General features: G+C 38.6%; 1 protein-coding gene and 1 long non-coding RNA gene across 9 annotated transcripts; one reads left to right on the plus strand and one right to left on the minus strand.

Annotated features, from left to right (window-relative positions):
* Positions 1 to 1,093: 1,093 nt before the first annotated feature.
* LOC104669853 lies at positions 1,094 to 2,556 on the minus strand. The gene is made up of 3 exons (XR_749046.2): positions 2,451 to 2,556; positions 1,842 to 1,930; positions 1,094 to 1,706 (listed from the first exon to the last, which is right to left on the minus strand). It is a non-coding gene; the product is annotated as an uncharacterized LOC104669853 (long non-coding RNA).
* A 79-nt stretch (positions 2,557 to 2,635) lies between these two features.
* Positions 2,636 to 12,156, plus strand: PRPF38B (pre-mRNA processing factor 38B). Of its 8 annotated transcripts, none has more exons than XM_030936073.1 (8): positions 2,648 to 3,211; positions 3,936 to 3,988; positions 6,017 to 6,095; positions 6,363 to 6,514; positions 6,597 to 6,657; positions 8,308 to 8,378; positions 8,964 to 9,187; positions 9,513 to 12,156. In XM_030936073.1, exons 7-8 carry the CDS (start codon positions 8,997 to 8,999, stop codon positions 10,369 to 10,371), a joined length of 1,050 nt encoding a protein of 349 aa, XP_030791933.1. In that variant the 5' UTR covers positions 2,648 to 3,211; positions 3,936 to 3,988; positions 6,017 to 6,095; positions 6,363 to 6,514; positions 6,597 to 6,657; positions 8,308 to 8,378; positions 8,964 to 8,996; the 3' UTR covers positions 10,372 to 12,156. The 8 variants fall into 8 exon arrangements, with proteins under 8 accessions (XP_010371259.1, XP_030791933.1, XP_030791932.1 ...); XM_030936072.1 differs by having other exon boundaries at positions 6,017 to 6,085; XM_030936069.1 differs by lacking the exon at positions 8,308 to 8,378.
* The last annotated feature ends 954 nt before the right edge of the window (positions 12,157 to 13,110 follow it).

The following is a 13,110-nucleotide window of genomic DNA, read 5'->3' on the forward strand; positions in this document are numbered from 1 at the left end:
TGGATGAACTCAGTACCTGTTGGGGGAAAAAATGAACATCAACCCTACCTCACGCCATAGGCATGACACCGGGTGAGGTGTCAGAGCCCCAGCATCAGAAAGTGGTCAACTCATGGGTTGGTAAGAAGAATTTACAGACAACAGTATAGGTTTAAAAAAGAAACTTCTATTAAATAGAATGCTGCAGAAGAGTACAATGGGGTGCCTCAGCAAGAGAGGACTGAGTGTGCCACGGTGAATTTTTCCTTAGGGATATTTATGGACCTTAAAGTAGGAGCTTACAAGCAATTTGGACCATATTAGCCATGTAGGTCATGATAAATATTACATTTGTAGACATTCTGGTGCCTTAATGGCAGCAAGGGTCACACAATGAGTTTTGATATGCATGCATTCAAGAGGGATGTGTAGAAATTCTAGTTACTTACAAATTTTGGGGAAAAAAAACTGGAACCAGATGCCTGTGTTAGATAATAGGGAAGTCTAATTACTTTTGAAATCCTCAGATAAGAAGTTTTTGTCTCCAGGGCCTGCTGGATGGTCACCAGGTGATTTTGCTCTGCTCATTTTCCCCTGACAAATCCCTTAGACCCTTTATATTCCCCCATGCTCATGTCTGCCTGCTGCATATCATGGTCTCAAGAAAGAGAAAATAGCATAGTGAAGAGGGGTGTCAAGTCTGTCTGGCTACTTCCTGCTGAAAGAGGGCACTCCAGCCTGGGCAACAGAGTGGGACTCTGTCTCAAAAAAAAACAAAAACAAAAACAAAAAGTCCACACTATCTAGTCACAAATGTTCACAGAATTTTTAACAATTTGTGTTGTTTCTAATTTGGGGCTATTACAAATAAAAATGCTGTGCCCATCAATGATTAGATAAATAAAATTGTGATAAATCCATACAATGGAATACTAATCAGTAATTTTAAAAAAACACAACCTGCTGACACATGCAATAAGGAGGCAAAAAAAGAGAACACTGTTTATGATTTCATTTAAGATTCAAGAAAATGCAAAATAGTCTCTATTGACAAAAGTGGTTGCTTCGGTATGAAGTTGGAAAGAGAGCTGGATTACAAAGGGCACAAGAAAACTTTTGGGAATGACGGAAGATTATTTTTATTGTAGTAATGGTTTAATGCGTATACATATATGTCAAAACTGATCAAACCAAACTTACAGCTTTATATATGTGCAGTGTAGAGGTCTTCAATTACAAGTGAATAAACATTTTTTAAAATGGTGATAAAAATAACATCTTCAGCCTGTTGTAAGGATTCATTGAATATGTTAAGCACTTTATCATAATACCTGGCTCCCTGAGTTTGATGCCACTGACACGTAGATATCAAACTCAAACCTCTCTACCAAGCTTTTCATCCAAAGTGACTAGGGGTAAAGACTGTTTAAGACTATACAGAAAGATCATGTATCTGTGGAATTAAAAATAGGCCATACGATTTGTCAATGTGTCACTCGATAAACTCAATAATTATTATCAAGGCAAAAAATATATACACAAAAAGTAAGAACTGGGTTCAAAAAAATTTTTTTCTATGGACTTTTAACGTGATAACTCATGACACAGGGGTTAGGATCTTCAGTTTTCCTTTGGAAGTTAATAAAAACCATTATAGAGAAAAACAAGATTTGCTACGAAGAAGGTGAAAACTGCTTCTCCTCTTAGGGTTCTAGTTCTCTTGCAACCTAAAACAAAGGAACCGGACAGGATAACCACTTTCGTACTGTACAGCTCTAAACATTAATCAAACACTCAATTCATTACTTATTTTTTTCTGTTTCCTTGTATTCTGTCATACAACTGTCTCTTGGTTTACCTACTTTTCTGTTTGTCTTCTCTCTCTCCTCCTGGTTTATTTTCATCCAGATGGGATTTCCCCAAAGTTTCCATCTCATTCTTTTCTTCTCCTCTGTGTATGCACCACAGAAGTTAAGATTGCAACATTCAAACTCCCCACACATTCACACCCCCATTCCCATTTCACAGTATCTCACCCAATGTTTACCACTCCGAACACATTCCTAGAATCGAAAGATCTGGAGCAGGGAGAAAAGAAAAGGCGCCTATCTGATGCCTGGCAGTCTACTAGGCGCTACAAGTATATTAGCTTTTTCAGTGCTCTCAACAGCCCAGGCAGATGTTATCTCAATCTTACGGTTGAATAAATTTAAGACCTCTGGCTGGACACTAGAGGCTGGCGAAGGACGTGACCTTTGATCAGAATCTCCCGGAGGAGTGGGGTCCCTGACCATTGTCCCTTCCAGAGAACCTTAAAACAGACGCCAGGAGACCCTCTCGGATACTCTGCAGGAGTCAAGAGTCACGATATTAGCAAGCACATCGCAGCCATGCGAACCCTTTCTGGTACAGTTCTCGACAAAAGAAATCAAGCCCCCAGTCAAAATACAACAACAACGGATTAAACCTACCACCCTCTCCCCCGGCCCCCAAATTCTCAGGGGAAATCCCTTAAGAGTCAGGTAGGGAGGTCACTGCAGCGACTTCAGGGTGCAGAGAACGCGGGGAACTAGGAAGAGGACGCGCCAGCCCACCTGGGCGTCTCTGATTGGCCAGCAGTTCAGCTTGGAACGCTGGGGTGCGTGGCGTCATATCCGCCGGGTCCGCCATCTTGTTCCCAGGGGCAGTTGGCGGAAGAGATCGAGCTCCTTTGCCGCCGGCTCGCCTTCTCCGTGGAGTTCTCGCGGACTGGGTTTCGCTGTCTGCTCTCCGCCCTGGGTCCTTTTGTCGGCGCCCTGGGTGCCCTCTCTTGCCCGGCTGGGGCACAACAAGGCGGCCCCTTCTCCCGACGACGTTCCATGGAGTAGGGTCCCAGACCGTTGTCCCGAAGAGCGAGATCGAGCTTGGCCCCCTCCCCCCCCTCCTTCCTTCCCTCCCTCCTTCCTTCCGCCGCAACATGGCTAACAACAGCCCCGCGCTGACAGGCAACTCGCAGCCGCAGCACCAGGCGGCCGCTGCTGCGGCTCAGCAACAGCAGCAGTGCGGCGGCGGCGGCGCTACCAAGCCGGCGGTCTCGGGCAAGCAGGGCAATGTGCTCCCGCTCTGGGGCAACGAGAAGACCATGAACCTCAACCCCATGATCCTGACCAACATCCTGTCGTCGCCTTACTTCAAAGTACAGCTCTACGAGCTCAAGACCTACCACGAGGTGGTGGACGAGATCTACTTTAAGGTACGAAGCGTGTAGGCCTTGGCTTTGGGGGTAAGTTCGGAAGAGGGGGTATGGAGGAAACGGGCGAAGGCGGCCCCCGAAATCTGAAGATTTGTGGGTGGGGGAAGGTGGTTCGGCGGAGGGGGAGCTGCGGCCTGTAGCCTTCTCTGGGAGGGGTCGGATTGGGGCCGCCCTCTCGTTTCCATTTTAGATTTTTAGAGCCGGGAGAGCCCGCCACTATTGATCTCTCTCCTCCCCCAACCTTCTGCCCACCCTTGGGGGGAGTTGGGCAAGAGGGATTGGGGAGAGGAGGAAAGAGTAACAGAAGCCTTTCCAGTTTACAGCTTTAAAATTATTCCTTTTGACGTGGATCTACTGAGCGCCAACTTGTTGGTGCTTCTCCCGCTCACCCCTGGCCAGGGCGTGTAATGACTTCAGTATTGGCCTCGTGTTGTTGGTACTCACTATCCGATCCAGACAGGGAAATGGTCAGTGCGTGTGTGTCGGGTGGGGTTGGGGGGATGAGGGTGGAGAGGTGCCATTTCAAGAGGTGTACAGAAGGCCTGGAAATTTTCCCAGCAGGAAGTCAGGAGTAAGAGGTCTCAGCCACCTGTGCATTGGGCTAATTTAGAATTATCTGGGCCCTGGGCTTCTGCGGCAGGGTCGGTGCTGGCTTGGCTGTGCTGGGGAGCTCACCTGGCGCCTCCTCACTGCACTCTTGTCTCAGTTCTTGTTTCGTTAGCAGGATTGACTCAGTCTTGCAGCGAGGCTCGGAGCAGCCCAGGGTCGCAGGTAGAGGTATGCACTATTAATCATGCTCAATCGCCATAAATGCATTTCCCTGGTTAAATGAACGGCTAATTAGATTTTTTTTTTTTTTTTTTGGCCATTGCTTTTGGTCCTTCACCAATTAGGTAGGCTTTTTCCACTTCCCTGCAAATTAGGTAGTGTAAAAAATACCTTCCAGGCCTCCAAAGGTTAATTTCTATTTTAAAGAATATTAATAATAGCCTTAGTGGTCTTTAAATATTTTTATCCGGAGCATCTAATATACAATCCATTTTTGTCTATATTGACTTAAAAACTTGACAGACTACACAAAGTGTTTTCTGTCATTTGAACGTATGTGTAGAGATGGTAACAAAAGGACATTTTCTTACGTTTTGCCCACCTTTTTCCCCAGTTGAGTAATTAGGTTATTGAAGGATTTTGAGAGATTAGTTGCTTTTTATAGAAAACGTATCTTGAGGAATACAGTTCAACTTTGGGTTGATAAAGTACACAGATAAATTTGGAATCCTCTTACGAGAGTAGGACTGATTGTAATTCTATGAATTAGTTTTTTTTAGCTTTTAAAAGGTAAGACCTTTTTAGCGTGGATACAGTATGGTGAATAACATTTAATCCTTAGTCTTATTTATGCAGTAAACTTCAAACAGTTGAAAATTGGGTTCCTGCTCTTTTTGCGGCAGGTTCTGTTTTCTAACATAGGCAAAATGTTAATGTAATAGAGGAAAGTCTCATTTTTAAGTTTCAAATGTGTTTTGAAACAAGATTCTACCAGGAATTTTTAAATTCCGTTAAAAAACTAATAGACCCAGCTTTTTACTAATATTATCAGGACTTAAGACGTTCAGATCAAATACTCACTGAAATATGTAAGTTTCCAACCTTGTAATTTTATTTTGTATGCATCCAGCCCTGACTTGGGCTAGCTTTTAAGGAATTGAAACATCTTTTACTTAGCAATCTGTGGGGAGGAAAGGAAATGTTAAAGCACTGCGAAATAGTGTAGTGCTTAAACTTAAATGCATGCTTTTCTATCTGAAGCCATTGTTCAGGACTACAAAATTTACCATGTGCGGGTGGAAATAGAATTTTAGAAATATGTAGTGAAAAAACAGGATTTTTTGTGTGTGTTTTTAAAAAAACAAAGATGGGTCTTCCCAAAAGGCCTTTTTGGATTCTATTTTAGAGCTAATATTCTTTTGTTGTTGTTGTTGCTATTTTTAGATAAGGAATGGTTTTTGTAAGATGTTCCTCTTAGCAAATATGATACTGTATCATCATTGATGATAGTATATGCCTGTGACTATTCACACTCAGTTTTTGACACAACTTATATTCTGGGGAATAATTGGATTGGTTCACACATAATTAGGCTGAAGCTTAATTACAACAAGGATCTCTGTAAGTGTGACCTTTGTAATTTTATCTTTAATCAGGAATAAACCTGACCCTGGTGGAAAAAATGTACAAATAAAAAGTTCCATCATTTTGCATCACAAGTAACCCGTTACTGTTTTAGAGATTTTCCAGTAATTTTCCTTAATTTTATAATGTAGATTTTAAATTACAATAAAATTGAACTATTAAAGGTGTTTTCAAGTATTTCAAATTAATGCTTAAACTTCATTAATACTTTTTGCTTTAAATTGGAGACTTAAATCCATTTTTAAAGGAAAATGTTTTAAAAGCAACTCATAAGTTAAAATATTACCAAATAGTTTTTGCAACCAAGTGAGACTGTAGAAATTTTCTGACTCCCAGATATAGATATCAGCTCTTTATAAAGCTAGTTTAGTGGGATTTCTCCTCTGCAAAGCTATTAAGGTTTTGTTAAACCCTAGTAGCTTTTGGGTGTTGTTTAAATGTCTAAGCAGTTTTTCCAAAAATGATTTACACACTTAATGTCAGTAAACATATACTTAATGCCAAAATAATTTTGGAAGAGCTGCTCTATTATGGACTTGGGTATACTTTTGTCAGACTTTTAAACAAATTCAAAGTATGAATGTTTGTTGTGTTCCTCTTTTCTATTTTCAGGTCACGCACGTTGAACCATGGGAGAAAGGAAGCAGGAAAACAGCGGGCCAGACAGGGATGTGCGGAGGGGTAAGTAGAAGTACGTGCATTTTTCAGTTTTTCTGTTTCTGATAACTAAGTTTATATTTAGAGAACTAAAAGCCTGTCAATTATATACTTGAGTGACAATTTTTTTAATCTAAATTCAAATGTTCAGTGAAATAGGGTTAGAAAGTGTTACTTTTTAATGCTCCTTTCTTAGTTCTGGATTATGGCTTGTTATTAATACCTAACAGGATTAATCAATTGGTGTTAAGAGTCTGTTAATTATTTTACTACTTTTTCTTAACTCTTGTTTCCCCTAAAGGTTCGAGGTGTTGGAACAGGAGGAATTGTTTCTACAGCGTTTTGCCTGTTATACAAATTATTTACCCTGAAGTTAACTCGAAAGCAAGTGATGGGTCTTATAACACACACAGACTCTCCATATATTAGAGCTCTTGGATTTATGTATATAAGGTGAGCATGCATTTATGTACATTTCCAGGAAATATCTCATTTTAATTCACATATGTTTAATAATAGTCTTTTGTAATTCTAGATATACACAGCCCCCTACAGATCTATGGGACTGGTTTGAATCCTTCCTTGATGATGAAGAGGTATGTCAACAAGGGTAATAATTTGTTTTCTTCTGATTAGTCTCATATTTTTATTATCTTTTATTTATTGGTGGTTTAATGTCTTCAAGAATTTCCTGTAGTTAAATTTATTTCAGTCAGATACTTTTGGAATTAATGTCCTTTTACTGAGACCTGATGGCTTTTATATATTTCAGGGTAAATTTCTGAAGTTTTATTTTCTTGTTTTAAAATTGTTTAAATGTGTTTGGTAATTATTGGAAATTTTTCTCTTCTTAATTATGTTCTGTGTATTGCATTGATCCTGAATTGTATAGTTAATAGTGATTTTTCAAAATGGGGCATGCTCAAGATCGAGGTGATAATAAAATACATGCACATGGAATACTAATTGTAGCTTTTGTTTCTTCTGGAACATTTCAGTTCTTCACCCTCTAACTTCTTCCAAATATCAGTATTCCCACTTGCATAGAAGTGCTGAATTGAAGAACTGGGTGTTACATAAATAGGCTAAGTGTTTGGATGACTTGTTCAAGGTGACAAAATTTTAATTCCAGCTTTCTGACTCCTAGTACCCCCACATGTACCTTTAAAAAAGAATTTTTAAAAATTGTAATTTGAGTCTCCCTAATTTGAAATCTGAAATACTAAGATTTAAATCATATATGCATGCATATACTAGAGGAGAATAATAAAAAATAAATTGTGTATGCATTGGCTGGGCTCACACTTGTAATGCCAACACTTTGAGAGTTTAAGACCTGCCTGAGCAATACAGTGAGACCTCATCTCTAAAAAAAAAAAAAAAAAAAAAAAAGTTTAAAAATTAGCTGAGCATAGAGGTATCCATCTTATTAGTCCCAGCTACTTGGGAGGCAGGGGTGGGAAGATCACTTGAGCCCAGCAGGTGGAATTTTCAGTGAGCCAAGATCATTGCCGCTGCACTCCAGCCTGGGTAACAGAGTAAGACCCTTTCTCAAAACAAAACGTCATATATGCATTAACTTACATGATGAAGTCCAGCATTTCAAAAATGAAATGATGAGCTGTATTGTCCATTTGTCTACCCACTCTGCTATTTTGATTTTTAAGGTTCATAAAGACTTTGAGTGCTATGTGTCAGTAGCCTATTTACAGAGTTCATCCAAAGAATTTATTGAATTTAAGGATGGTTCTAATGGAAATCTATTGTGTTTTGTTATTACATGCACACCTTAAGATCTCATTTAGACATGGAGAATTTTTATTTTTCTCTACTTTTTTTTTTTTTTTTTTTTTTTGCCTGTTAACTGAGTTACTTAATAACTCAGAAGAAGCAAAACGTGTTTTAAATCACAATCTTTAAGGGTTTTTTATCTTTAGATGAGTTTTTCATAACTGAAGCACTTCTCTCTTCTGTCTTTAAAAAAGCATGTTCCTCTTCATAATTGGTGTTGTATTGGTTTTGTTTCTGGATGCCTCTATTTTATGTTTTTTATTGTGTTTACAAATCTGAGGTCCTCTATTTAAGCTAACTTATTGTTTTCTTCCTTAGATATCTGCAGCGATTATATTTGGATATACTGTATATCTGAACACTTAAATGTGTGTGAGTGCAAGCAGTTTTACCTTTAGCTCTTGTTTTCCTGTTTAGATAACAAATCTCACTTTCCTTGTGTGCTTGCACTATAGGTTTGGGACTGACAATAGCTGACTAACATGTCCTGAGCTGTGAGAGGGCATAGCAAGAAGGCCTTCATGCGGTAATGACCCTTTTCAGAGACAATGGTCATCATGGATTATGCGTTTCCAATTATTTGTTCATTTATTTATTTTCTACATAACTAAATTAGAAACCTCACTGCTTCATGGCAGTTGGTTTGCTATTGCTTCCAGTTTTATTAGGGCTTCATTTTATATTAGAGCTGTTAAAAGATAACCGTTAGACAGGAATTATCTAAAGTAGATGATATGTAGCTAGGTTATGGTGCAAGGTATCTGATGTGTGCAAGTATGTCCACAGAAATAAATACATAGTAGGTATGTGGAATGTAAATTTAAGTCAATCGTTCCACATAGTTTAGAAATGAAAGGGCTTTTTCATATTGTTAACTGAGTGAGATCAGTTCCCTTTATGCCCGTGAGGCTGCAGGGTTTGTTCTCACCTGCATGCACACACTAAGCCCAGCTATTTCTGTTCATTCATTGTCAGATTAGGATACGAAAATAAAATTTTTCTGTTAGTTTTTTTTGTATTGAGATTCCAAAGATGGTAATATTTTTATAGTATTAATGTATAGATGGAAATACTTTTTTTGACGGCTAGGTTATCTCTTGTGTTTCTGTAGGACCTAGATGTGAAGGCTGGTGGAGGCTGTGTAATGACCATTGGAGAAATGCTACGATCTTTTCTCACAAAACTGGAGTGGTTTTCTACCTTGTTTCCAAGAATTCCAGTTCCAGTTCAAAAGAATATTGATCAGCAGATTAAAACCCGACCTAGAAAAATCAAGAAAGATGGGAAGGAAGGTGCTGAGGAAATAGACAGACATGTTGAACGCAGACGTTCAAGGTAATGTCACTCTTGAATTATGCTTATTTTTTATATATGCTTTATACAAAGTTAATGGTTCTGAGAAATAGTAAGTTGTTAGGAATTTTACTGTTTATTTTATTAGTTTGTCACTTTTATCCCCCAGAGATTATTTTCTTCTTTTCAGGGCTTTTTCTGTAACATTATGCATCTGTAAATGAGAACAATAAACTTTTTTGTTTTAATGATTCTTGACATGGACTTAAGCATGAGGACCTGAATAAATAATGCTGTTGAAAATTACTATGAAAAGAATTTCATGTTTTATTCATTGAAATTTTCTTTCTCCCTCCGCCTTCCTTAGGTCTCCAAGGAGATCTCTGAGTCCACGGAGGTCCCCAAGAAGATCAAGAAGTAGAAGTCATCATCGGGAGGGCCATGGGTCTTCTAGTTTTGACAGAGAATTAGAAAGAGAGAAAGAACGCCAGCGACTAGAGCGTGAAGCCAAAGAAAGGGAGAAAGAACGGCGACGATCCCGAAGTATTGACCGGGGGTTAGAACGCAGGCGCAGCAGAAGTAGGGAAAGGCATAGAAGTCGCAGTCGAAGTCGTGATAGGAAAGGGGATAGAAGGGACAGGGATCGAGAAAGAGAGAAAGAAAATGAGAGAGGTAGAAGACGAGATCGTGACTATGATAAGGAAAGAGGAAATGACCGAGAAAAAGAGAGAGAGCGATCAAGAGAAAGGTCCAAGGAACAGAGAAGTAGGGGAGAGGTAGAAGAGAAGAAACATAAAGAAGACAAAGATGATAGGCGGCACAGAGATGACAAAAAAGATTCCAAGAAAGAGAAAAAACACAGTAGAAGCAGAAGCAGAGAAAGGAAACACAGAAGTAGGAGTCGAAGTAGAAATGCAGGGAAACGAAGTAGAAGTAGAAGCAAAGAGAAATCAAGTAAACATAAAAATGAAAGTAAAGAAAAATCAAATAAACGAAGTCGAAGTGGCAGTCAAGGAAGAACTGACAGTGCTGAAAAATCAAAAAAACGGGAACATAGTCCCAGCAAAGAAAAATCTAGAAAGCGTAGTGGAAGCAAAGAACGTTCCCATAAACGAGATCACAGTGATAGTAAGGACCAGTCAGACAAACATGATCGTCGAAGGAGCCAAAGTACAGAACGAGAGAGCCAAGAAAAACAGCATAAAAACAAAGATGAGACTGTGTGAAAATATTTTGTAAAAGTGGATCACATTGAATCCTATAAATGATTAAATCTGCTTTTTTTCCCCCAAGTTGAGATTGTGCAGTAGTTCGCACTCTTCAAGCTCTCCCTGTAGGCTGCATTTTCATTTCCTCTTTTGTGTAGGGAAGTGCCTTTGTAATTCCATTTATTGCATTGGTGTTTTCACCCAATTGTTAAGTTTGATACATGATGCACAGATTGTTCTTGCATTTTTATTGTTTGTTTTTGAAATGTACAGTCTGTACATATGTCCTGAAAATGTTTTAATTCCTTTGGCATGGTTGCCATGTTGGTTAAATTTGTATAAGGCAATAAACTGCCACTAATCTATTCTTGTTTTGTAGGTGTGGGATTATGGTTTGTGTACTGAAGTTAGCATGGCTGTGCTTTTCGTAATAGAATGCTAAAGACTTTGAGAATGGAACTTGGATGTCTGTTATAGGAGAAATATGTGCTGCCAATGTACATGAAGGCAGCATTGTAGGATTAACATTCTTGTCCACTGTATATTATCTTGGAAGGCTCTTGTTAATATGTTACACTTAATATTCTCCACAGTTACCTTTAGAGAGAATTTATGAGAAGTTAGTTTCTGATGCAGAGGTTTTTAGGCTGTGATTTCATCAAAAGTCCTTTTAGCATTCTACCTCAAAGGGACACTTAGTATGCCTAAAATTTATTCACTTAGTTTTCCTTTTTTATTTGAAAAAATACATGACATGTAATCTTTTTTTCTTGAATTCTTTCTCAGATTTTAAAGTACTATATTAAAGAAAAAAATTAATGTCTAAAGCCTAGCATTCTTGCAGAACCCTATACTAACATGTAATTGGGAGAGGGTGGGGCAAATGAGTAGAGAAACAGATTCAAGCCTCAAGCTTCCAAAGCATTTTTATAAATGGAAAATCCTTAAATTATGAAACAGCTTGATATAGTGTCCTTTTTTTAAAATTCCAAACTTTTTTTATTGATAATGGAGATTGCTGTTTGAGTTTTTAAACTTAATCTAGAACAGAGGAGTATTAAAAGTAATGCTGTGCTGCATTATTTAAGACTATCAGCAAATTTGATAGATTGTTCTTATGACTTGTATTCTGATTACAGAGAACCATCATGAGTGTGGAATAAATACTGGATTAAATCCTTTATCCTGGGTCTTGGCTTTTCCCCCATTTGTTAACTTTTTTTTTAACTTTTTTTTTGTGGAAATTGATGAAACGTCAGTAGAGTCACACTTTGTGTACAGGGATGTCTTAGTTCCCACATGACAAGTGGATTTTAAAGAAATGCAGAGACTGGGATTGGGCATGTGGTAATCAATAATCTTTATTAGAATTCTTGATAATGGCAGTTCCGTTTGTCAGTGGTTGTTACGTGTGTCACTTGATTAATTTGTTCCATGTCAAAAGATGTTTATTGGGATACCTTTTACTTGGACAATATGTTAGCATTTTTTAAAATTTGGACTTGAAGGAAATTCTTTAAGATAATGCACCCAGTTCTTTTTAGAAAAGAAAATAGAGGCCCAAAGTAGTGTCAGTGCTAGGGCTGAAACTTGAGTATTCTGACAGTGTAGTGAACCTGGCACGCACATTCACGTTTGTTTTATCTCACTGGTTATACTGGCCAACTAATGCGCACTCAGAAGCCACCTTGCAAAAGTGTTAAATGGAGCAAATGAGTACACTTGTAAGAGTCCTCCATATGTGGGCTTAACATTTGTACCACTCCATTTTAGAAAAATCTCATTAAATGAATTCATCCAAAAGTGATACGCTTTTTTCTTTTTAAAGAAAATTCCATTGTGTTTTAAATTGAGCATCAAGTGAATTAGTACTATAGACACCCAGAAGTTAGAAAAACCTATTGTATAATACGAAAGCCACTAGATTTGTGTTGAAAATCTGTTTTTAGCATACCTAAATTATGGTGCTACTGCTTTGGATATGGTTCCATGTGAAATGTTTATTTGACTGTATTTTAGGTAAAATGTGGAAAGAATTTAAATTACTTCAAATGGAGATGAACTATCACCTTGATAGTTTGATGATAGTCACTACATTTGTTTTCTTGTGGTTTTTGTTTTTGTTTTTTTGAGATGGGCCTGGCTCTGTCACCCAAACTGGAGTGTAGTGATGCAGTCTCTGCTCACTGCAACCTCCACTTCCCTGGTTCAAGTGATCCTCCGACCTTGACCTCCTGAGTAGCTGGGACCACAGGTGCATGCCACCAGACCTGGCTAATTTTTTGTATTTTTGGTAGGAATGGGATTTCACCATGTTGCCGAGGCTAGTCTTGAACTCCTGGCCTCAAGTGATCCACCCACCTCAGCCTCCCAAAGTGCTGTAATTACAGGTGTGAGCCACCACGCCCAGCCCTTACGATTTTTAAATATGTTTGCTTTTGAGGAAAATTATGGTAGATGTGAGAACATGTAAATTGTGCTAGTTATTGCTATATATATGCATGATTTATTTGGAGAGTGACTTCCTAAGAAACTGGGAAAACAAATGGCTATGAAAGACATCTCACATTTCTTGACACGAGAACATTGGGACACAAGAGGAACATCACACACTGGGGCCTGTCGGAGGTGGGAGGGATAGCATTAGGAAAAATACCTAATGTAAATGACGGGTTGATGGGTGCAGCAAACCACCATGGCACACATATACCTAGGTAACCTGCATGTTCTGCACATGTATCGTAAAGTATGATTTAT

The sequence above is a fragment of the Rhinopithecus roxellana genome, chromosome 8 (genome assembly GCF_007565055.1).
Source record: "Rhinopithecus roxellana isolate Shanxi Qingling chromosome 8, ASM756505v1, whole genome shotgun sequence".
Taxonomy (NCBI): domain Eukaryota; kingdom Metazoa; phylum Chordata; class Mammalia; order Primates; family Cercopithecidae; genus Rhinopithecus; species Rhinopithecus roxellana.